The following is a 25,259-nucleotide window of genomic DNA, read 5'->3' on the forward strand; positions in this document are numbered from 1 at the left end:
AATATTAAGCTTGCTGGATTTGAGGAGTTGGCTTTCCTTAATATTTTTCTGTGCTGGAGAAAAAAATATCTTCTGTTGAATAAGTATTATTCTACCTGTAGGTAGTCTGGCTGAGAAAGGGATACACAGAAGTTTCTGAAGAGGTGGAATGTTCTATGTCATGATAGATGTGTGGGTTACATGGATGAATTCATTCATCAAAATTGTATATTTAATATTTGTGCACTCCAAAATATCTAAACTTTACCTTAAAATTTTTTGAAGTATAGTAACAATAGAAAGGTGAATGGATGGAGGTACAGATGAAACCAGAATGACAGAATGTTAATAACTGTTGAATCTGGGTGATGGATACATGGGATTTGTTATACTATTTTGTTTTATTTGTGTATATTTAAAATTTTACCTCATCAAATGTTAAAAGCAAAGGGAGAGAGATTTTATTACTGCTTATCTATACAGCAAATAAATAACTGAAATATATTTTAGGTGAGTTTGTATTTACTTTAAGTATGAAATGCCAGCATTCCCATTGAGGATTATTACTTGGCTATATTTCGTGGAAGCTTATCTTACTCCTAGTTTTGTTTTTTTTTAAAAATAAATTCATGTTATTAATTTATTTTTGGCTGTGTTGGGTCTTCGGCTTTCTCTAGTTGTGGTGAGCGGGGGCTACTCTTCGTTGCGTTGTGCGGGCTTCTCATTGCGGTGGCTTCTCTTGTTGCGGAGCACGGGTTCTAGGCACACGGGCTTCAGTAGCTGTGGCACACGGACTCAGTAGTTGTGGCTCACGGGCTCTAGAACGCAGGCTCAGTAGTTGTGTGGCGCATGGGCTTAGTTGCTCCGCGGCATGTGGGATCTTCCCGGACCAGGGCTCGAACCCGTGTCCCCTGCATTGGCAGGCGGATTCTTAACCACTGTGCCAGCAGGGAAGCCCACTCCTAGTTTTTTTATTCCCCCTTAGCATTCCATTTCACCAACATTACCTATGGCCTATGGGGAAAACCTTAATTAAAAAAAATAAGTTAAATGTTGTTTTACTGTTTCTTCTTCTAAGTATTTGAAAGTTATCAATGGTTACATGCATGTATGAGGAGAGATAGAGTGAGTATAATGGCTACCTATGAGAAACTTATCTAATTTTGGACACATTAGGATTTTGTGTTGGATTGGGCTCTAAGCTATGAAATAATTGACATAATATGTTTTTCTAAGGACGTAGTGATTTCTCCTTCTGCTGACTGTCTAAGACTGATGGTGGGTTTTGGGGGAAGCTCCCACTGCTAGTTTTGGTTCCCTTTTTCTGCAAAGATCCTGCCACCTTTGCACCATCAGCAGGGCTCCATCCCAGTAGTTTTTCCAGTCGTCTGGGCATCTACATTCGCTCTTACTGTTGGAAAACCAACAGGGCCATGCACAGAATGACCAGCTAGGGTTCGTTGTGCCGTCTTTAGTGCTGCTCCAGAATGTAGCAGGGGAGTACTAGAGCCAGATTTATTTCAGGAAGAATAAAAGTCAGTCTTTTCACTGTGTCACTTTTTCTCCAGTTGGCCACATTGATAGCCAATGTGCATATGTATTTTTCCTCCTTATCCCCTGCTGATCTGAACACACTCCATTCTCATTTACCCTCCTCACATCTGGAGGGTGAGATATGTAAATTGCAGCATGCCACAGTTTAATAAGCCAGTCCCCTTTCAATTGGATTTTCAGCACCCATGTATATTAGCATGTCGAAGATGATAATGCAATTTACATTTTTTCCTGTCATCTATTAATCTAGCTTCCTGGAGATTTAACTTGTTTAGAACGCCAAATACCCAGATAACAGGTGCAGGAAATTCACTTTGGCTTTCCTTATCTCTTCTTTTCACATGGACTTGAAAAAAAAAAAAAGATTGGCTATGTTATTTATCTAATAATCCTAGTGTACATGTCATGGATGGTAGAAATATAGTAATCGATGTTATCATAACACTATAAAATTCTGGAGACTGGCATTTTTCTTGACCTCTTAAATCTGTATCTTTACTATTAAAAGGAGTATAAAAAATATTAGGCTTATGTAGGAAAGCAAAACTGGGTACTTCCTTGGACTTAAGAAAGCATCTCTTTGTAATAGTGTTGGCATATGGAAATGGCAGCAGTGGTCTGAAGAAAATATGAAGTGATGTAATCTTATTGCTCAGTTATGTTTTGAGAAAATATCTAATTTGTTGTCAAAATAGTTTTCTTGATTTGTTACTATGAAATTTCAAGAACATGGCCCAAGAAGAGTAGAAAAACATTAACATAATTTGTTACCCAGGTGTGTAACATTAATGAACTATAGTGCCAGCACTTTGAATTAAAGTATAGATGTCATAAGATTTTCTACAATCAGTGATTCTTGTTGACAGAAATAATGATAGGGATTTAGTTTTCTTCCTGCCTAGCATTCGCCCTCCCTAGTTCTGTCTGGGTTTTCCCTGTAATCCAGGTGCCTAGTACGGGGCCTAACATATAGGAAGTGTGCAGTAAATATTTGCCAAGTAAGATAAGTAAGTTAATCTCAAGAAAATATAAGGTAGTTTCTTCAACTTGAGGATGGCCTGACGATGATAAAAGCAAAAGCATATAAAAAGGGGGCTCAAATATCTTTTTGTGCCATGAATGTATTAGATGTTAACTTTTTTCCCGTCATTTCAACCAGGAGAAAGATATCTAAGAAGGCTTATTTAAAGGTGTTTCTTCCCATTTTGTTTCATATCTTCAGTGAGTCACATCACTACTTTCTAGCTTTCTGGATTTGACAAATATCATTTTATAATATGGCTAATGAGGATCTCAGGCATTCTCTTTATGAAGAACTCTTGATAATGGTGTATCCAAATAAAGATATTAAAATGAATATTATTTCACTCACTCTGCACCAGGCCCAGTTCTGTCAGCCAGGATCCAGTGGAGAATAGAAGAAGCTTGGCCTTCATGGAGCTTATGTTCCACAATGAATAAGCAAACAGATCATTTAATATCAGATATTGACATGATAGAGAGCAGAGAGTGATAGAGAATGGGGACTGTTTCCTTTCAGTAGGGAGATCAGGGGGAGACTTCTCTGATGAGGTAACATTTGGGCAGAGAGCTAAACTGGGAAGATATTTGTCTGGGAGCAGGAACAGCACTTACAAAGGCCCTGTGACAGAAATATGTCTGACAACAGGTCAGGGAAGTGCAAGGCCAGCGTGGCTGGAGCAGAGGAAGCTGCTGGGAAAATGGTAGGAGACAAGGTTTGTAGAGGGTAAGACCATGAAGGGTCTTAGAAATCATGCAAAGTAGAATAGGAAGCCACCATAAGTTATTTAAAATATTTCTATTATGGAAGCTTTCACCCATATGTAAAAATATAGAGAATGATATAGTGAACTGTCATCACCCAGATTTTCAAGCTGTCAGTGCATGACCAGTCTTGCTTCATCATCCTGTCCCCTGCCTCCGAGGGTTTTGCAGCAAGTCCCGTACATCATTTCATTGTAAATACTTCATTGTTTGTCTGTAAATGATAAGGTCCTTTCTAAAAGTTAACGTAACCACAGTGCCATTATCACACCTAAAAAATGACAGTAACTCCTTAATATCATCAAATATCTAGTCAGTACTCACATCTCCCCAGTTGAGTAATATTAAAACGTATATGTATATGTAGAGGCGTGTGTATATATGTATATAAATATCACGTAAATCAACGATATATATGCATTTTTTTTTTTTTTAATTTTCGGCTGTGTTGGGTCTTCGTTTCTGTGTGAGGGCTTTCTCTAGTTGCGGCAAGTGGGGGCCACTCTTCATCGCGGCGTGCGGGCCTCTCACTGTCGCGGCCTCTCCCGTTGCTGAGCACAGGCTCCAGACGCGCAGGCTCAGTAGTTGTGGCTCACGGGCTTAGTCGCTCCGTGGCATGTGGGATCTTCCCAGACCAGGGCTCGAACCCGTGCCCCCTGCATTGGCAGGCAGACTCCCAACCACTGCGCCACCAGGGAAGCCCCTATATGCATTTTAAGTTGCTTAAATCAATCATATGTATATGTGTAAGTTGGTTTGCTTAAATTGGGATCCAAACAAGGTACTGAGTGCAACTCCACCAGATTCCATAGAATGGTCCTCCATCCCCTCTGTTTCCTATAGACTGGTAATTAGGTCTAGAGCCTTGTTTAGATTCATGTTTGATTTGGAAGGGCCAGAATTCTTAGGTAACGTGGTATTTTCTATTGCATCACATCAAGAGGCACAAAGTGTCTGTTTTTACACTTTATTTTTGTAATGAGTTAATAAGGATCCTGAGGTACAGTTCATACAGGAAAGATAGGATAAATGCTTGATTCTTTCCCTTTATCTTCCCTGGTGAGTTTTGATTAGGAATGACGTATCTGGCTTACATTTTTAAGATCACTCTGGTTGCTGTGTGGAGAATAGACTGAAGAGGGTGTGAGGCATAATGGCTAGTTGTCTACTCTTAACATCCATTTTCTCTTTCCTCATTGGTAAGAGAATCACATATTTTGATTGGACTTGTTGCTGCCAGAAACAAAATGTTGCATTTCCCCAGCCTCCTTTGCAGCTACATGTTGTCTAAATGTTGGCCCGTGAGATGTGAGCAGGACTTCCAAACGCATGTACTTGACGGAAGCTGACACAGTGGAAAGTGCTCTATTCTGCCTTCTCCTGCCTGCAGCTTGGCTGTGAGAATAGCTGGCATCCCAGGAATCGCTCTGCCCCATCCGGCGACATTGAGAATGGACCCTGTGCTAGACTGGTAGAGCAGGAATTGAGGAATTTGTGTCTCTCACGACGCTGTGGAGTGACCATACCAACCTGGCCCACCTACCTCTGGACTTTCTAGGAGAGAAATAAACTGCTAGCTGCCTAGTTTAAGTTGCTCTTATTTTCTTCTGTTCCCTGTTATATGTAGCAGAACTGAACCCTGATGAATATAGAGACAAGAGCCTATTGTAATAGTTTGCGAGAAAAAGATGAGGATGATTTGGACAAGGGTGGTAACAGTGAAGGTGATGAGAAGTAGGTGGATGAAGGATATATATTTTTATGGTAGAGCTGTCAGGGTTTACTGATGAATTAGATAAAGGGTGTGAAGAAACAGGAGTCTAGTTTCTCATAGTATTTTGGCCAGCAGCTGACCAAATGGTGCCACCATTTGCTGAGATATGGAAAGTGGAAGAAAAAAAGGTTAACGAGGCTGGGTAGGAGTGAGGTAGGGACTCAGGAACTCTGTTTTTTATATGTTAAGTTTGAACTTCCCTTTAGACATCCAAGTGGAAATATCAAGGAAGCAGTTGGACACAATTGTCTGCAATAAAGGGGAAATGTTGGGTCTACAGACAAATATTTAAAAGTTATAGTGTAATGATGCTACTTACCACCAAGGGTGGAGGAGATGATGCTGGGAGTGAGTGGAGATAAAGAAGAGGGTGGAAAGAGGAGGAGATGCCAACAGAGGGTGACACTAAGAAGGGGTAGTCGTGAAGTAGGAGGAAAACCAGGAGACTGCAGTGCTCTGGAGTCCAGGTGGATAAAGTATTTTTAAAAAAGAAGGAGAGATCAACTGTGTCCAAAGCTATAAAAAGTAGAATAAAACAAGGATGTGGACTTAGCCATTAGATTTGGCAAAGTCATTAGTGACCTTGGTGAGAACAGTTTCTGTGGAATGTTGGGTAGAGAAGTCTGATGGGGTGGGTAGAAGAGAGAAGGGAAAGTGAAGAGGTGGTAATATTGAGTATAAATAACACCTTTGAGGAGTTTTGCTGTAAAGGGTAATTGGAAAAGTGGGGCAGTAGCTGGAGGTGGATGTTGAGATTGAGGGTAGTTTATTTAATATTTAAGATGAGGCTATTTAAGTATTGTTATAAGCTGTGAATGTTCAGTAAAGAGGGAAAATTGATGCTTCAGGAAAATCCTAAGGTAAGTGAGAAGGATTGAAATCTAGTACGCAAGGAAAGGGTTTGGTCTTAGATAAGAACAGGAATGAAGGCAGAGTATATGGGTATAGATACAGGTTGACTGGTAGATTTAAGGTAACTTAGAAAGCAAAAAAGCTAAACAGGAAATTAATTACCTTAAGTGGATGATTTGTACATGAATCATGAAGTAACCACATTATCGTTGTATACTAATGATACAAATGGTCAAAATAAATGTGGAAGTCCTCGGGTCTCTTTACAAGCCAAAGATCAGAGGTCATTCCTTTTTAATAGGTGGAGAAGTGTAGATGCCCCTAGGAAACTGAGACCCCAGGTAAATCATATGAAGAGTCAGAGTGGTAGAGGATAAGGCCCGAGAGACCTGATCAGTCTTGTTTTTAAACTGATTAGGACTTGAGAACTAATTCTTCCCTTTAGAGAGGTGAATTTCAGATTGAGAAGATACTATAAAATAAGTACTTTTAACTGGTTAGGGAATTTATAACGTTTTTCAGGGACAGTGAGTATTAAATGTGCTGAGTCCTAATCAAATCTGGTTTTACTCTGTGTTAGCCATTCCACCATCAAGTTTAGGAGTGGAGAAAAGGGAGAAAGAGGATTGTGAGGGCTTAACCGCACTGGCTGTGCTTGCCCTTGAACGCCTGGGGAGTCGTTTGCTGCAGTAGAAGACATCATTTTCCTTTGCCTGAGATGTTAAAGGACAGAATTATTGCCACGTTTGCTTTCTATCGTGGAGCTAATATAAAATCGAGATTCATTCTTTTCACTTCTCAGAGTCAAATCTGCCACTTGCATATTCCACTGCTTTTTTTTTTTTTTTTAAGTTTGGAGGATAGGCAGGTTGGAAGGAAGGTTAATGGACAGAAAAAAAATGGATAGGAAATTTCATCTGGAGACCATTGTTATATAGAATAACATTTTAGGATATAAAGTAATTCATAGCTAAATCTCATAGTAGACGGGAGAGAGTTTGGAATAAATATTTTGGCTCTGAATGGTGACCTGATTGCTCTGAATTTAAGTACAGAGGAAGGAAGTACATCAACTGAAGTAATTGCTTAGGTTGCAGGCTGACAAAGCCTCCCAAGTCATAACATCTGAATTAATTTTAAGCCAGTAGAGCAATATATAATTGTATATTATATAATCTAATATGGTCATATTAAATACAGAGCTTCAGAGATTGGAATACATTTTTAAGGAGTTTAAAGAATTTCTTCATATTCTTTTATATGCTTGATTATGAAAAAAATATAAAATTCTGATCAAACTTCAAATTTTCCTCATTGGGAAATTTGAATATTTCAGTTAGCTTCCTAAATTATTTTCAGCTGTCTTCAATTCCTTATAGAACAAGGCAGAGAATATGTAAACATAGAATAAATTACTTGGAGATCCCCTCTCATCGTGGATTCAGCAGCATCTTTTGTTCTTTCTCTCAAAGCCTCAGTTAATATTAAGTTTCCACATGTGCCAGCAGCTTTCCAGTTTCTAATTCCCAACAAAACCTTTGCTTGCTGGGTTTGATCTCCTGAGAAAAAATGAAAACAGTACTTATCTCTTTAGGATTCTGATGTAATCAGACTAGACTGTTTTGTTGTTGAATTCTGTGGAGTTTTCTACGATCAAGTATGCTTCGTGTAATTTGTACTTTCTTATATCTGAATGGCATAATTTTTGAGCCTGGCATTACCATGCAGAAACCAGAATCACTTGAAGAGCTAAGAGTCCAACAACTCAATTTAAATAAATTTCATGAATACTGTCCATTAATTGTTATTACTTGCTCCTACCTTAGGACTTTTATGTTTGCACCTCTCCTTGCCAGGAACGCTCCATTCCTATATCTTGCCTGACTGGATGCTTTGGCTATTCAGGTCTCTATTCGAAGGCCACCTCCTCAGGGAGGCATCCTTGGTCGTTCTAACCTAAAGCAGCCGCTTCCCATATTATCACTTTACTATGTTTTATTTTCTTCAAAGTCCTTGTTGTTTTTTGAAATTATCTTGTTCCATTATTATCATCATTACCAGGATTATCATTATTATCCTAACAACAAGTACACAAATTGAGTTTTTCCTACGTGCCTTACTCAAAACATTGTATTTTATGCAACATTTTAGTAATGACAACTAACATTTATTGAGTACTTCACTACTCGCCAAGCTCTAAGCTAAGCATTTATTGCACTAGGCCAGGTCAGCTTCATCTCTTGCCTGGACTACTGCAGTGGCTGCCTAACTGGCCACCCTTTTTTCACCTTAGCCTCCTTACAGTTTGTTGCCTACATAGCAGCTAGTAATTCTTCTAAAACATAAATCAGGTACATCTTGATCCGCTTTCAGCATCATTAATGTTTTTGGCCGTCCTCAGGTCCTAACAATGGCTTACAAGCTCCTGTGTGATCTGGCTTCCCACAACCTCTTGGCTGCATCTCTAACCTCTCCTTACCTTATTCCCCTCTGGCCACAGTCTCTGAATCATGCTTCGCCCAGATTACCACCCACCCCCATGACGTCATTTCTCCTTTCACTTAGATTTCTGCTGGAATGTCACCTCCTCATAGAGGCCTTTTCCCACTCACTCTTTATTCCCTTATGCTTTATTTCTCTTCACTCAGCATTATAGTACTTATTTGCCTGTCTTTAGCAAATATTTGTTGAATGTTTACTAAGTACCACGCCCTGTTCTAGGTGCTGGATATGTGAAGTCAATACGATGGGCAGAATCCCTGTTGACATGGAGATAAGGGGGGAGGCATACAATAGACTCAATAAATAGGTAACATATATAATGTGTTAGATGGCTTTGGGAAAACTAAAGCAAACGAAAGGCTAGGGAGTGATGGGACGGGAGAGGGAGAGTTAAGTTTACAATAGGGCAATCAGGGGAGGCCTCAGGGAGAAAATGGACATTGTGCAAAGTCCTGAAGGAAGTGAGGGAGCAAGCAATGTGAATAATTACAGGAAAGCATGTTCTGGATGGAACGAACATCGAGTTTGAAGGCTCTGAAGGGAGAGCATCTCTAGAATACTCAAGAGACGGCAAGGAAACCTGTAGCTGGAGCAGAGACGCGAGCGGGGGAGGGGGGAGGTGTGGCCAGAGAAATGACAGGGGTGCCAGGCCATAGCACTCAGAGACCCCCAGCTCTCTGCTTGGGAGATTTTGAATGGAGGAGCCTCCTGAGCTGACTTATATTTTAACTGGATCCCTCTGGCCCTTGTGTGGAAAATAGACTTTAGGGAGCAAGGGTTGAAACAGAGTCCAGTTAGCCCAGGAAAGATTGGAGTGGCTAGGGTCAGGGTGGCAGGATGGAAGTAGTGAGATGTGTTTGTGGTCTGGATATATTTTGAAGGTCAGTCCTACAGGATTTACTAAGAAATTGAGAAACAGAGTGATCAAGGATGCCTCATGCCAGGATATTAAATCCAGGCCAGTGGAAGGATGGAGATTCATGTACCAAGATGGAGAGGCAGTGAGGGGACAGATTTAGGGTGGAAGGAAGGTCATGAGCAGGACCTCAGCTGGCATTGTGGAGCCTTTGTGGGCATGAGAAGAAGGCTGCCCCTATAGGCCGATTCAGTTGGAGCCAGCAGAGTGGACGGGATTTCAGGCCCTGTTCCTTCCCTTGGTAGGGTATCTTTATGCACAGTTGCAGGCAGTTGCATTAGTCAGCAGCTTTGCTTTGGGCCATGGTAAGTTTGTATCCAGGGAGATGTTGATCCGGCTGCTGGGTATGAGTTTGGGGTTCAGGGAGGCAGAGAGACTGCAGGTGTAAAGCTCTGTCGGGGGAACATTCCTGGCTATTTTCTCTTTATATTTATTTAATATATTTGTGTATGTATTACATTGTACATTAGATATGCTTTATTTACCTGCTCACTGTCTCTTCCATCACTATGTAAGCTCGGAGCGATCCACGTCTGTGGTTACTACTCAGTTGCATACCCAGACCCAGCTCAGTGCCTGGCACCTGGACACTTAATAAACATGGTTGGATGAATAAACTAATTGGGGATACCACTGCTTTCTACTTGTCCTGTGGGTTTCATGAAATTGAGTGCGTGGCCAGGTCTAAATGTCAGTCAGTATGTCAGACATTCCCATTCCTGCTCTGTGCCTAAAGTCCAAAGAGAGGTTTTAAACCTCCACCACTGAAAACCATTTACTGCATGATTACCAAAAGGAAACTTAAGTTCCAAGAGGCCTTTATACTTATAAAGATTGCCTTGCAGCCAAAACACACACTAAAATGATGGGGAAACTTAAAATGAAGGAAAATGAACCTGATTTAGATAGCAAATTTCTTTCACAGTGACTTCTGAGCCTATTCTTTTTTATTTTATTTTATTTTATTTATTTATTTTTGGCTGCATTGGGTCTTAGGTGCTGCGCACAGGCTTTCCCTACTTGTGGGGAGCGGGGGCTACTCTTGGTGGCGGTGCGCGGGCTTCTCATTGTCGTGGCTTCTCTTGTTGCGGAGCATGGGCTTTAGGCTTTAGGCGCACGGGCTTCAGTAGTTGTGGCACGTGGGCTTCAGTAGTTGTGGCTCGCAGGCTTAGTTGCTCCGCGGCATGTGGGATCTTCCTGGACCAGGGCTCGAACCTGTGTCCCCTGCATTGGCAGGCGGATTCTTAACCACTGCACCACCAGGGAAGCCCCCTGAGCCTATTCTTGAGGAGACTGTTAATGCTTTCCTTTCACATTTAGGTTTGCTTGTTGGTGATGGTTTACTTTTAACTTTTTCTTTGTTGCATTGAGGATGAGACTTCCATTTTCCTATCTTATGAGAGGAGATGAAGGGTGACTTAATTCAGCATTTCTGTTGCATTTAGACTCAAGATTGGGGACGATGGATGCCTAGGGCCTCAGCATTTTTATTTGGAATGGTCAGTAATGGCTTTGCACAAGAGGTGAGGTTTAAAATGGGCTTTGAATCAGTTAGCTATTGTTGTATAATGACAGACCACTCCCAAATTCAATTATGGATATTATGGCTCACAAGACTATGGTTTAGCTAATCTTGACTGGGCCCACTCATGAGTTGGGTAGGCAACTCTGCTTAACTTGGCTGGGCTCTCTCACGTATCTGGGGCAGTAGGCTGGTCTAGCATGGGACATCTGGGCTCCCATCCTGCAGTAGTCTAGACCAGACCTGTTTACGTGGTAGAGTTTCAAGAACAAGAATGGAAATGCCCAAAGCTTCTTGAGGCCTTAGCTTGGAACTGGCATAGCATAACTTCTGCCACATTCCATTGGTCAAAGCACAGGGTAAAGAAATAGACTCCACTCATGATGGAGAAGCTGCACAGTCATATTTCAAAAAGTGTGGTCATAGAGAGACCATTATTTGGAGCTATCAGTCTAACACATGGCTTGAAGGATAAGTAGGTAGGGTTTAGAAGGAGGACGTGAAGTTACTGGTGTGAACCTCCTCTGATCTAAAAAAGAATGAGCCTCAACTGTCCTGCATCCCACCTCCCTAATATCTGGGAAACACAAGAAGCATAAGCTTCTCTATTGGCTTGTAGGTTTTAATATTTGAACTGTTCTCTTTTTCTTAGAAAAGAGTATCTCATTGAAGGTACATCCATAATTGTCTTGAGAAGGTTTCATAGAATATATATATTAAGTTGTTTTGCAAGATGCTTGGCATACAGCCATATTTCTTGCAGTTATCTTGGTCATGTTGCTGTTTCCACAAGTAATGATTGTACCCTTCTCTTGTAGGATTATGCCCATATGTTGACCTGTGTTACTGAAAGAGAAAAGTTTATTGTGCCCATCAAAGCTAGAGGTGCACGAGCCATCCTAGATTTTCCTGACAAGCTGAATTTTTCTACCTGCCCTGTCAAATACAGCACTCAGAAGATTCTGCTGGTGCGAAACATTGGCAACAAAGATGCCATGTTTCACATCAAAACTCACAGGTATGCATTCCTTCAGCTTTTGTTTTTGATTGATTATAGCTAAATCTAGTCAACACATGTAGTTTCGTAGAATAGCAGTCAAGATGCAACTGCTTATTACAGTCTTCACTTGCAAGGATGGGAGACCTCAATGATGTGGGGCAGACTTCCTCTTCATCCCATGAGGAACCCAAAATTCAAGGTTACCTGTTTGGATATGGGTGGTTTTCTGAAATGCTGGATAAGAGACTTTCTATTTAGCATAGAGAATGGCTCATGGGAATATATTAATAAACATATTTGTTGTGACTGAGACTTTTATAACTGGCTGTATTAGTTTTCTACTGCTATTGTAATAAATTACCACAAGCTTCATGGTTTGAAACAATACAAATTTATTATCTGACATTTCAGTAGGTCAGAAGCCTCACTGGGCTAAAATCCCAGTGTTGGCAGGGCTGTGTTCTTTTCTGGAGGCTTGATGGGAGGATCCATTTCTTTGCCTTTTCCAGTTTTAGAGGCCACCCACAATTTTCGCATCTGAAAAATGGGGGAAAGTAGCCACCTTATGGGGTTGTTGTGAGGAATAGATGAATTAATAAACATAAACTGCTGGTATATAGCAAGTACTGTATAGTGAGTGTTTCTTCTTTTATTGTTTCTTTAAATGACCTACTGCCAGTGTGGTGGGCAGAATAATGGCTCCTCAAATATGTGCATGTCCTAATTCCCAGAACCTGTAAATGTGTAGTGTCACATGACAAAGGGGACTAGGGTTGTAGATGTAGTTAAGGTTGCTAATCAGCTGACCTTAAAATGGGCAGATTATCCTGGATCATCTGGGTGGGCCCAGTGTAATCACAAACATCTTTAAAAATAGAAAGAGGCAGAAGAAGAGTTTGGAGTGATGAGATATGAGAAGAACTCAACCTGCTATTGCTGGCTTTGAAGATGAGAAAGCTGAGCAATAGAGAGGTTGTATAACTTGCTCAAGAGCACATAGCTAGTAAGTGAAGCTGTTTGATTTTAATCTGATAATTTATGGTGTAGCTATAGTGTAGTAGACATTATGGGACAATATAAATATTATGGGACAATCCTTGCCCTCAGTGATCTCTCTTATAAGATGGGAAAGAATGGTTGTTATGGGACATGAAGATGTTGGCTGATTAGCAGGGCCATAACAAGAATGGCCAGCTTGGGAACACAGGAGACAGAAGGTCAAGTTCTTTTCTATGACTTTCTAAAAATAAGGCAGATATTGAGCTGGATCATTTTCATAAGGGCTTTATCTGTGGAATCCTTCGCTAGTTTAAGGACACATCTCTCCAGTAAGGATTAGCATTTACTTCTGCCTGGTTCCCAAAGGTTAGACAACATAGTCTGCCTCTCTGGTAATTTCTTGGCTTAGGAGTTCCTGGACTGATCATGCATATCTAAACCCTAAACTGGTAGAATACACATGTCCAAAGTATGAATTCCCTAGAGAATCCTTGTTTCCCTCATTCAAAACCATGATAGACATCTTTCCTTGTGCTAATGGGAGAACGTTTTGGTAACCTTTGAAGTTTCCCAGGTTTATATGGGGATTTTGTTACCAGTCCCCTGACTTAACCATCCCAAGACCTTGTATCCTGCTGCTATTAGCAGGGCTGTTAAAACCCAGGCTTCAAGGGCTCAGTGGCTTACTGCTCTGGTTCTTATTTCCTCTTGTTTTTGAATCCTGTGGATTTGCCTTTTTTTTTTTTTTTTTTTTTTTGGCATGCTCAGCTACACATTTATGTAAGTTATATTTTATCCAGACTTTCTAGGTATTTTCTGGTGGAAGAGTTTTCGGGTTACTTGGTCTGCCATATTGTAGGTAGCACAGATGCCATAATGTGGGTTGAGGCACATCCCTCAGGAGGGAATTTGTGTTTATTCTTACATGTGTCCCAGGAGCGTCACTAGCTCTAAACCATTTCATGTAGATTCAAGTTTCTGTTTGGTATCATTTTTTCCTGGCTGAAAAACTACTTTAATATTTCTTGTAGCACAGATCTAGTGGATATTATCTCAGTTTTTGTCTACTTGAAAAAAAATATTTTGCCTTCATTTTTTGAAAGATTTTTTTCTCTACAGTATAGAATTCTGAAATGGCAGTTATATATACTTTTTTTTTTTAGTACTTTAAAGATGTCACTTCATTGTCTTTTGGCTTACAGTTTTCTAATGAGAAGTCTGCTGTAATTCCTAGCTTTGTTTTTCTGTAGGTAATTATGTCTTTTTCTTGGGCTGCCTTCAAGATTTTGTCTTTATATTTGGTTTTTAGCAGTTTGAATGTGATGTGTCTAGATGTGGATTTTGTTTTTGGTTGTTTTTTGGTTTAAGGATCTTATTTTGCTTTTATTTGATTTTTGTTTCAATCCTGCATGAAGTTCTCTGAGCTTCTTGGATCTGTCATTATTTTTGGAAAGCATCAGCCATTATCTCTTCAAATATTTCTTTTCTCCATCCTCTCTCACCATTTCTTCTGCTTGTAGGAATGTTCTGTCTGCCACAGGTGAAATACTCTGCACATGTCTTGTCTTCTTTAGAGGCAGGAGATTGTCCGTTTTTGTTTGCCCTGCAATCTCAGCTCTCTAATGGGTTTGAGAAAAATTGTGATTTTGTTGTTTATCTGTTTTTTGTTGTTGTTGTTGTTGTTACAGTAAAAGAAACACTCTTTTCAGCTCTCTACATCCTGGGTGGAAGCAGGACTCTGACCCACTTTAGATAAATCAACCATCAGAGGCAAAGGAAAAATTCTTTTGAGAATCAGTGTCTCCTGACATTGTCAAAGTGCTTATAAAGGCTTTGTTTGTCATTTCGTGGTGAGACTCATATTTTGATTGAAGGGAAGGGAGCAAGTTGTTCAACTGGCTCACCATGACTTGGAAAGAACCAATCTCTTTTGATTAAAAAAAAAAAAAAGAACTTTCATAACCACCATCCATAATACACATTAAAAACTTCCTGTGACATTGGTATTGTTCCAATGAAAAAGAGAGTCCACCTAAGGTGGAAAAACAAGCACAGGCAGCATATCTTCCTGGACTGTTCGGCTGAATCTTAAAAACTACACATAATTGGCAATACATTCATGTAAAGTGAAACAAAATCACAGATTTAATAGTGTGAAGTTGCAGGAAAAGATCTAAAACTTTTATATCCATGTAACTGTGAATGTGAATCATCTTTTCCCAATGTAGAAACACTTCTAAGGTAAAATGGTGAGCTAACTCAAGGACTAGCCAGAAATCATAATGACATTAGAAACTCTAGTCCAACATTCCCATTTTACAGATGAAAGAAGTAAGGTCTGAGAAGGTAAATGACTTAGCCAAGTTCCCCCAGTAAGTTAATAGCAAAATTTGGATTAAAACAAACATGGGCCAGTTCTGGCCTTGTTTACCTCAAGATCCATTCCTTGCCCTTCCCAGGCTTTGCTCAGTATCTATGTTGGGCTGTGTTAGCCCCTCTAGCCTCCGCGACCTGCTGGATTCCACCTGGGTTTGACCAGTGGAGGGCACTAGAAGGAGGTTGGAGAGTAGGAAGAAGTCAGAGTATTTCTCTTCCTCCCTCTCTAACTTCAGTAGAGTCCCCAGCAAGCAGCTGCATCTCCTCTGTGGTTCTAGATCATGTCAGACAGACCTGCCATGGTTCCAACTTCTGCCAGGTCCCCAGGATCTGCTAATACTTACTTCCTCCTCTCCTTTTGTCTCCAGCCCAGTGGTGGAAATGGCTTACCGCTATTACTAATCCCTGAGCTATCTCACCATCTTAAGTTGGGCTTTTCATAGCTTTCATCTTCTGTGTAACCAAGTCCTTCAATTAAATTTCCTGTTTATTTTTGTTTTCCTGTTTAGACTCTGCACAAAATGGTACTTTTATGTTCTTTCCACAAAATGCATGTAATCCAACCATGATGTCAATTCTGTGAGCTACCTCAAATCCTTCCAATAAATCCCTTTTCTGTCTAAGTTAGCCAGAATTGGTTTCTGTTGTTTGCAACTGAAAGCCCTAATGACTACAATGAGAAAGAATGCAGTTGAATTTGTGGTCACATTTTATTGAATCAGAATGTCTGGGGGGATCCCCTGACGAGTATCCATTCTGAAAAATGCACAGGTGATTGTGTTGCCCAGACAGGGCTGAGGACCACTCTTTCACTGACAACATGATTGTCAATAGACATAGTGGAGCAGTATATGTAGTTTGAGAATTTGGAGTCAAAAACATAGGGTCTATACTCTTGGTCTTGCTGCTTTTGTAGTCATTATACAGTTAGAAATAATATCTCACAGGAAATTGTTTAAAAAACAAATCATATTCTTTTCATTGAAATAATGATTTAATTAATGGTAAAGTTTATAAGTGGTCAGGTTCATATAAATTATAAAAAATAAAACTTTATGTGTCTGTTGCTCCCATTAGAATGTGATCTTCTCAAATGCAAGGATTGTATCTTTTCATTTGTATGTCCCCAGCATCTAGCAAAGTGTCTAGAATAAATAAGTGCTCAATAAATGTTTATAGGATGCCTAACCAACAATATATCACAACAGCAGAGCTACAACTATAAACCTCTACAATAATTTAAAATAAAAAAACATGCTCCAAGTACTATAAAAGAGGCATAGTGTTTTTTTACACTAATAAAAGGAGCCTCAGTGTGCTATAAAGTATACAGAGAACATAAACAATTACTCTTCAACTTTATTACAGATTTGACCTAAAACTCTAGTAGGTACCAGAATAACTTTGACTATTAAAGTAGGATTAATTTTGGAAGGTGAAATAGAAAGAATTAAGGAGTAATTTCAAAATCTAAAATCTCGATTTAGGAATCAGTTAATAAGAAAGGTTATCTGAAGGAAAAATACTAATTTTATATTCAATGTTTAATATAATAGAACCAGTATTTAGTCTTCTGCTAAAATATTGAATCATTTGAATGGAATAATTTTAGTTCTTAAGAGCAGTTCGTAGTGGATTGAACAAAGACTCAAAATCTTTCTTGTGGCTCACGATTTTACACAAACCCGAGTTCCCTCCCTAATCAAGTATTCGGTATTAATGAGGATGTGATATCAAAACCAGACATTCTGGTAGACAGAGGCAGCTTTATACCCTGGAGGAACAGCACCTTTTACCTCTCTGTAAGATCATTTTCTGGTACTTGGTATTCTCTAGCCTTTTCAGCCTGTCTGCCTCTAGTAAAATGAAATACAAAATCAAATTATAGACAATGTTTAAGCACCAGAACTTAACACACTCTATCCAATTAATGTCTGATTTATAGAGAAAGCTTAGGCAGCTCTAAGTAGCAATGGCTATCCCAGGTGATTTTCTAACCACTGAAGAAGTTTAGTGTAATATAAACCCAACAATTAGCACAAAAGGGAAGAATGTGTTACCACTGTATGGAATTAGGATTTCTGGAGGTCGTAAGAAGAGTCCCTTTGTCCATAGAAAATTAGCTTAGGTTCTGTAATGTAATACTATCCAATTCATTTCAAAACTGTTATTTTGCTACTAAGAAATGTTTGAAAAAAAAAAAAGAAAGCACAGTGTAGGGAGAAAAATATTAGGAACTGGTGAAGCGGAGGTAGAAGAGAATGTTACAATGTTGTTCCCAAAGCCAGGAAACTGGGGCCAGTTCTCAATTCTTCAGATTCTTCCTGAGGCCATAAGGAAGGAAAGAACTTTAAAGATGGTGAGACTCACCTTCATCTTCCATCAAGCAGAGATTCTTGAGATACCAAAAGTCTGCTCCTTTTCTGTTCCACCAAGTTGTTATAAAGATTAAATAAAGATTAGAGATATTTTAAATTTCCCTTTAAAAGTTGATTATAATTCAATTTAACAACCTCTTTTGAGAGGCTCCTATGAGTAAAGAGCTATGCATGGGGTGGTGAGAGACACAAAGATGAATCTAACCAGGTGGCTTCCACATTCAAGGATGGTTTGGGGAGACAGAAAAAACTTGAAGGCAGGCTTCCATCCCTGCTCTAACACTACCTACTTGGGTAGCTTTGGGCCAGTTGCCTGCCCTTTTAGAGCATCTACTTTCTCATATCTAAAATGCAAATAACAAGACCTACTTTCTCAAGATTTTGTGAGGATTAAAAGAATTGACATATGTAAAGTGCCTACTGTAGTACCCAGCATAGAGTATGTGCTAATGAAATTTTGTTTGCTTTCTCTTTCCTTTCATCTCAAGAGTCTCTAGCTATTGGGAGAGACGGGCATGAAAACTTATTATTGTACAAGGTGAGCTAAAGTAAGAAGTTAAAATAAAGTTATAGTATCTGAGAGGAAGGAGACATTATTAATAAGAGAGAGAATCAGGAAAGATTCTATTTAAAAGGTAGCTTTGAGTCTGGGCTATGATGGGTGACTTTGGAAGGAGTATTACATGGAAAACGGTGAATGTTCCTATCTGACCCGAGCAGTTCTGGAATGTCTATGTATGGGGCACTGTCTGGTTGGAAGGAAGAGGAGGTGCAGTGCTGGGGAATGTTATGGGTGTAGAGACTAAAGCCCTCCCATCCTGTCCCACCCCAGTCTGACATGGAATGTGACAGGTGTATAATGTATTTGGACAGATGTATCTGTTTAATGAGAAGGCCAAAACTAGTTGGGAGTAGATTGTGTGGGACCTCAAATGTCGAGGACTTTGGACTTTATTACATAAATTATGGGGGCCACTGAAGGTGTTTGAACAAGAGATTGATGTGTTATGTCCTGTGTGTGTTTTTTTTTACAATGTCTCTAGAGCAGTGTGAAGGATTGAGAGGAGGATGATAAAAACCTGAACTCATCTGAATACCCAAGATCATCCTCCAGCTGCTAATGAGGGAGATAACAATAGCAGTAACAAAAATAATAATAAACATTTGTTTAGCATTTCCTACATGCCAGACATTATTCTGCGCACTTTACCTCTATCAACTCCTTTAATCCTCACTACAACCCTGTGAAATAGGTGCTGTCGTTATCCTCATTTTACAGATGAGGAAACTGAATGTTCAGTGACTTACCCAAGCTCATGGCTGATCTGGGTTTTGAACTTATTCATTTGGCTCCAGGCTAGTAACTACTACCTCATGGTGCCCCTACAGCAGTGCCTGGAGTTCATTGGAGTTTCGGTGCTGAAGGTATGGGAAAAGGACAGACAAAGGAGTGGGAAAGTAGTGAAAGGAGAGGGCAATCCAAATAGAGGGCACCAGAGAAAAGAAACAATTGCCCGTGGTAGGAAGCACTCGAGGTCCTGCAGTGATCATTTCAGGTACCACCAAGTGCTACCCATGCTGTAAGCTTTGTACCCTCATAGAGCAAAGGTTAGGTTTTCTGAAATTAAGTTCATTATCTAAGGGAAGGTTTAAGGAATGAAGACTAAAAACAGTTGCGATACAAGTAAATAATCAGAAACAGCTTAGCCTGCCAGATACATTGTCCAACACATTACTTTGAAAAACTGGCAATTTAAAGAAGTGAAATGGACCATGAAAATAATTAAAAGGGCTGGGTTTCCTGTTTAGAAGGAAGAGCTCTGTAAGTTATTTAAGGTACTTCATGATCAGATCCAGCTTCTCTCTTACTCTTCCTTTCCAGGACAATTAAAATCAACTGTTTCCTGTTTCCTGTTCCCAGATCCACCCTGCCTCCCCATAAGGTCTGCATGCCCAAATTCTATTTTCAAGACACAGATGTCCCCAGTTTGCCTTTCCAAATGCTCTCCACCCTTCTCCAGCTTACTCTCACCCAGGAGGCTAACCTATATGGCAGAGGTCAATAGGCTCCCATGCCTTTGGCTTCTGGTTGGGTTCAGCCAGTGGGAGTCCCAGCAGGCAATCAGGCAAAGGATGTGAGGTCAAGACACTTTTCCCCCTAGTGTCCTATGTGTGAGGCCTCCTGGGCTGACTGTCTCTCTTAACTAAAGCCCTTTGAGCCTCATAAGGCAGCCTTCTCTTAGGACTCTGGTGGGTTTCAAAACCATTCCTTCTCCTTGGCTCTTTGGGCCTAGAGGTGGTAACAGTTCTACTGTTAACAACCCTGGGCAATTGCATCATCTCTTGTAGTTTCCCTACACCCCTTCCCCCCTTTTAAAAAGACCCTTTGTTAGACTGCCCTCACCTTATCCTCATGTGATTGTGTGATCACTTTCCTTTTGAGACTCTGGTATGTTTTTCCATCATAAAACCCTCTCTTCGCTGAACTCTTGCAAAACTTGATTTTTATCCCTTTGAAGGGACTGTTCTTTTGCAAATTACAGTATTTGCGTACACGTTATAAGTCTGTCCTTTTCTGGAATCACTCAGTGAATGTTAAAAGAATGGCTAAATGGCAAGGATACAAACAAGAATATTATGCATCATTTAAGTTTTTCTTACATTTGTTGTTCTATTACTGTTATTTTAATATTAACACTAAAGTTCTTTCACATTAAGGGAAAAGTATACTTCTGAATCACTGGATTGTCGTGTTGGGTCTGTGTTGTCTGCAGAACTGGAACTCATGTCTCCTCTCCCCTTCCCCCTCACACTAGTCGGGAATGTGTTCTTTTTTTAATTTTATTGGCGTATAATTGCTTTACAATGTTGCATTAGTTTCTGCTGTACAAGGAAGTGAATCAGCTATATGTGTACATACAGGAATGTGTTCTGATGATGTGTCTCCGTGTGTGTTGCAGGCCCTTCTCTGTAGAGCCATCTGTTGGAACTCTTAATGTAGGAGAGTCCATGCAACTGGAAGTGGATTTTGAGCCACAGACTGTGGGCAATCACAGTGAAAAACTTATTGTGTATTACGACACAGGTATGTATTATTCTTTGTTAAAAGTTCTACATTTTAAGAAAGGTCAGATGGAAAAAATAATGAGGCAAAACAGGAAATGGTTATTTTGGCTGCGTTAGAGTAAGCTAAGACCCACAAGGTAAAGGACTAAAGACTGAATGCCTCCAGCAGAAATGATGCTGAGCCACATATAAATCCCACCTACCAGTTTCTCCTGTGCTTGAAAGCCTGAGAAATATAGGGCTCAGAAGGAACCGAAGAAACCTATACCCAGAAGTTACACTGGTAGATTGAGGTTATTTATATGTAAATGGAAACTTGAAGGTAACGTAATTAACACATGGGTTTTCCATTTACTGCTGCATTTGTCTAACATTTAAAAAATACAGACCCGAGTTCAGAATGTTCTTGTGTGTGTCCTCTAACTGGATGTAAGATCCGGTTACTTTAATCCTTAGAATATGCAAATGTCTTACTTAAATCTAGGACTTTGTCTATTGCTGCTAGCATTATTTTCTTGAAGGCCCCACCCAGGGTAGTAATGAAAATTCACTTATTGTTTTTGCAAATATTTAATCTATGGTCATGTAGACTGTATGTACGTTATGCAAGTCTCCGAAGTTGGTTTTCAAATTAATATTTATTACTACTATTTATTATTTCATGATTTTTCTCATTTCCTTCTCACTTCTTTTTTACCCATTTATGTTGATTGACCCAGATTGTCTGCATCAGAAGGGCACTGTAGGGAGAAAACAGAAGTGCACAGTCAGGGAAAAAGCAACAAATGATGCCTAGGTCATAGTTCAGAGTTGCTGACTTTGTGGATGCTTATCTGAGCAGGACCAATCAAGCCCTTGCATAAGGATGTGTGGTTAAGTGGTCCTGGCTCCACACTGCCCAGCATAACAACTCATAATCAGTGGCACAATCTATATTTATCTTTTAGTGTTGTCCACAATTCACTGGCTGCTAGTAAGAAAAACCTAACCTGGACTAGCTTAAGCAAAAGGGGGATGTTTTGGCCCATGTAACCCAACAGTGGAAGATTAAAAGCACAGTACATAACCCACCAGGGATGTCAGCTTCTCAAAGTAGTGCCATTTTACACTCCCACCAGCAAAGCTTGGGAGTTCCAGTTGCTTCACACCCTCGCCTACCCATAGTGTTGTATTGTTCATTTTAGGTATACTGGATGTATAAAGTGATGCCTTCTAGTGGTTTTAGTTTTTATTTCTCTAATGATTAATGATGTTGAACACCTTTTCATGTACTTGCTGGCTTTTCATATATCTTTTAAAATTAAGTGTTGAAGTCTTTTGCTCATTTTTGAGTTGTTTTTCCTTTTATCATTAATTTGTAAGAGTACTTTACAGCTTGTTATTCTGAATACTAGTCATTTGTCAAGTATATGTGTTGTTAATTTTCTCTACCAGTCTGTAGATTGCCTTTTCATTTCCTTAATGATATTTGATGAGCTAACATTTTTAATTTTTTTGAAATCTGTATTATCATTTTTTTAAAATGCAATAACTTTTTAAAATTTATTTTATTTATTTATTTTTGGCTGCATTGGGTCTTCGTTGCTGTATGTGGGCTTTCTCTAGTTGCAGCGAGTGGGGGCGGGCTTCTCATTACGGTGGCTTCTCTTGTTGCGGAGCATGGGCTCTCGGCACGCGGGCTTCAGTAGTTGTGGCGCACGGGCTTAGTTGCCCCACGGCATGTGAGATCTTCCCGGACCAGGGCTCAAACCCGTGTCGCCTGCATTGGCAGGTGGATTCTTAACCACTGTGTCACCAGGGAAGCCCTTTTTTTCTTTCAAGATTAATGCTTTTTGCCTTCTTGCTAAGAAATCTTTGCCTTTTCCAAGATCATGAATATGTTCTCCTGTGTTTACTCTTAGAAGGGCAGTAGTTTTAGCTGCAAGTTTAAGTTAATGATTTATCTTTGATTTCATTTTTGCATATGTGTCAAGTGCAGACCATGTTTCTTTTTTTTTCTCCATGTGGGTTATTGGCTCATCTCCATTCTATTATCTTATTCTGGAATTCCAACTACTTTATTATTCTATTACTTACTCTACTATTAGTCTGTTATGTATTACTTTTAACCTCTATTTTATGTTTTCCATTTTTTTGTAGACTTCTCTGGATACTTTCTTCCTATCCATTGTCCCATTCAATAATTCCCTCGTCAGCGAAGGCTCACTTGCTGAGTTTTAATTTTTCAATTATTGTAATTATTTTAATTTCTGAAAGTTTTATTTGGTTCTTGTCAAATCTGATTGCTGTCTACTCTTTTATTTTTCATGTTTCCCTCTTATTTCTTAAATATATTAAACATTTATATTGTGTATGTGGTAATTCAAACATATTAAGTCTGCTCATCTATTTATTTATTTTGCTGTTTGTTGTTTCTTATGGTTTTTCAATCATGGTATCTGTAGAGGAGGAAAAATGTCTTTTTCCTCTACCCGTTTAGGTTTTTAAGATGGGGCCCCTGTAACAAAAGACAGGTTAACAAGAGAAGAACATAAAAATTTATTTAATGTAAGTTTTACATGATATGGGAGCCTTCATAAGGAAATGAAGATCTGAAGAAGTAGTAAAATCTGAATTCCTTTATGCTGGTTCAATGAAGGATGGCGAGTTGTGGGAAAACGTGATAGGACAAAAAAATGACATGAGCTAAGAGTAGCAAACTGTGGGAGACAGTAAGGCCTGTTTATTCAGGCTCCTCTTGATGTCCCTCTATATTTGAAGATACGCATGCTTCTTTCTACCTGGTGTTGGAGGGCACCTCTCACATGGGGGATCTTGTGACCTGCTTCAGGGGAAGTTAAGAAAATCCCTCTTGCACTTGCCATTTCTTATATTCCTTCAGCTTGAAATATTTAATATGCCAAGGTGCCATATTTTGTGGTAGTGTGTTCTGAACCCCATCATTATCTTATGCCTCTTTGTGTTTTGTAGTTTCTGGATTTAGCATCGTTACTTTGGGCAGGCCCTGGACTTTATGTCCTGTCCTAGGCACCCAATGCAATAGTTAAAACAGAAGTTCAAGGGTTAACAAAGTCCACTAGGGCAAAAGACAGCCTTGGCACTAGATTATTTCCTGGTATTCTTCACTTTGCTTTAATGTCCTTATTTTCCTATCAGGTTAGTGATCAGTTTTAAAGTAGTTTGAAAAATGTTTTATTGAGTATTTTAGTTATTTCAATCTCCAGTTTAATGTGCTACTTAAAGCTGCTTTTAATTTATGTCTTTTTTCACATTATTCAGCAATATTTATTCAGTAGTTCATCCTTTCCCACTAGTTTGCAGTCCTTTCTGTATATGATAAACACAGTTTATCCCTGCATGTAGTTAGGTTTTATTTAATTTCTCTCAGCAGCAGTTTTCTGGGTATGTCTTGAACATTTTGATTAGATTTATTCCTATATATTCATTCATCTTTGATGATCCTGTAAGTGATTCTTCTATTACTTTTTAAATTGAGGTATGATTTAGATATAAGATGTACAGATCTTAAATGTACAGTTTGATGCATTTTGACAAATGTAAATACCTGTGTAGCACATTCAAGATATAAAACATCTATCACCTCACAAAGTTCCCTCATGCCCCTTTCCAGTCAATCCCTCCATCCGCCATCCCAGAGATTCTGATTTCTATCATCTTATATTAGTTTTGCTTGTTCTTGGACTTCAGATAAATGTACTCATACAGTATATACTCTTTTGTGTCTGGTTTCTTTCATTCAACATAATGTTTTTGAAATTTATTCATATTGTTGTGTGTATTGGCAATTCCCTTTTTACTCCTGAGCAGTATTCCACTGTTTGGTTATACATAGTTTATCCATTCTCCTGTTAATGTAACTGAATTGTTTGAAGTTTTGGGCTATTATGAATAAACTTTTAATAACCATTATTGTACAAGTCGTGTGTGTGTGTGTACATATGCGTTGATTTCTCTCGGGTAAATATTTGGGAGTAGAATTGCTATATCATAGAGTAGTTATATGCTTAACTTTATAAGAAACTTCCAAAAAGTTTTCTAAAGTGGATGAAGCATTTTACATTCGCGCCAGCAATGTTTAAGGGTTCCAGTTACTCCACATCCTCACCAGCTCTTGGTCATGTGTTTTTTTAAAAATTGCAGTATAATTGACTTACAATATTAATATTAGTTTCGGGTGTACAACATAGTGATTTGATATTTTTATGTATTGCAAAATGATCACCACGGTAAGTCAAGTGACCATCTGTCACCATACAAAGTTATTACAATGTTATTGACTATATTCACTATGTTGTACATTAATCCCTGTGACATTGGCTTTTTTATTTTTATTTTTTAAATTAATTTTTTTGGGAATATAGTTGTTTTACAATGTTGTGTTAGTTTCTGCTATGTATAGTGAATCAGCTATACGTATACATATGGTATATGTATACATATGCTATACGTATACATATATCCCCTCTTTTTTGGATTTTCTTCCCATTTAGGTCACCACAGAGCACTGAGTAGAGTTCCCTGTGCTATACAGTAGG

At 39.2% G+C, this 25,259-nt stretch overlaps 1 protein-coding gene across 20 annotated transcripts in view; it reads left to right on the plus strand.

Annotated features, from left to right (window-relative positions):
* HYDIN (HYDIN axonemal central pair apparatus protein) overlaps positions 1 to 25,259 on the plus strand; it is a 446,648-nt gene that overhangs the window by 115,828 nt on the left and 305,561 nt on the right. For all 20 annotated transcript variants that reach the window (XR_009499152.1, XR_009499153.1, XR_009499154.1 and 17 more), the window contains 2 exons: positions 11,703 to 11,902; positions 20,598 to 20,722. Coding sequence is in view for 17 of the 20 variants with exons in the window: in XM_059905589.1 (XP_059761572.1) it covers positions 11,703 to 11,902; positions 20,598 to 20,722 (325 nt within the window). In the remaining 3 variants the exon portion in view is untranslated. The remainder of the gene's footprint in view (positions 1 to 11,702; positions 11,903 to 20,597; positions 20,723 to 25,259) is intronic.

This window comes from Balaenoptera ricei, chromosome 19 (genome assembly GCF_028023285.1).
Source record: "Balaenoptera ricei isolate mBalRic1 chromosome 19, mBalRic1.hap2, whole genome shotgun sequence".
Taxonomy (NCBI): domain Eukaryota; kingdom Metazoa; phylum Chordata; class Mammalia; order Artiodactyla; family Balaenopteridae; genus Balaenoptera; species Balaenoptera ricei.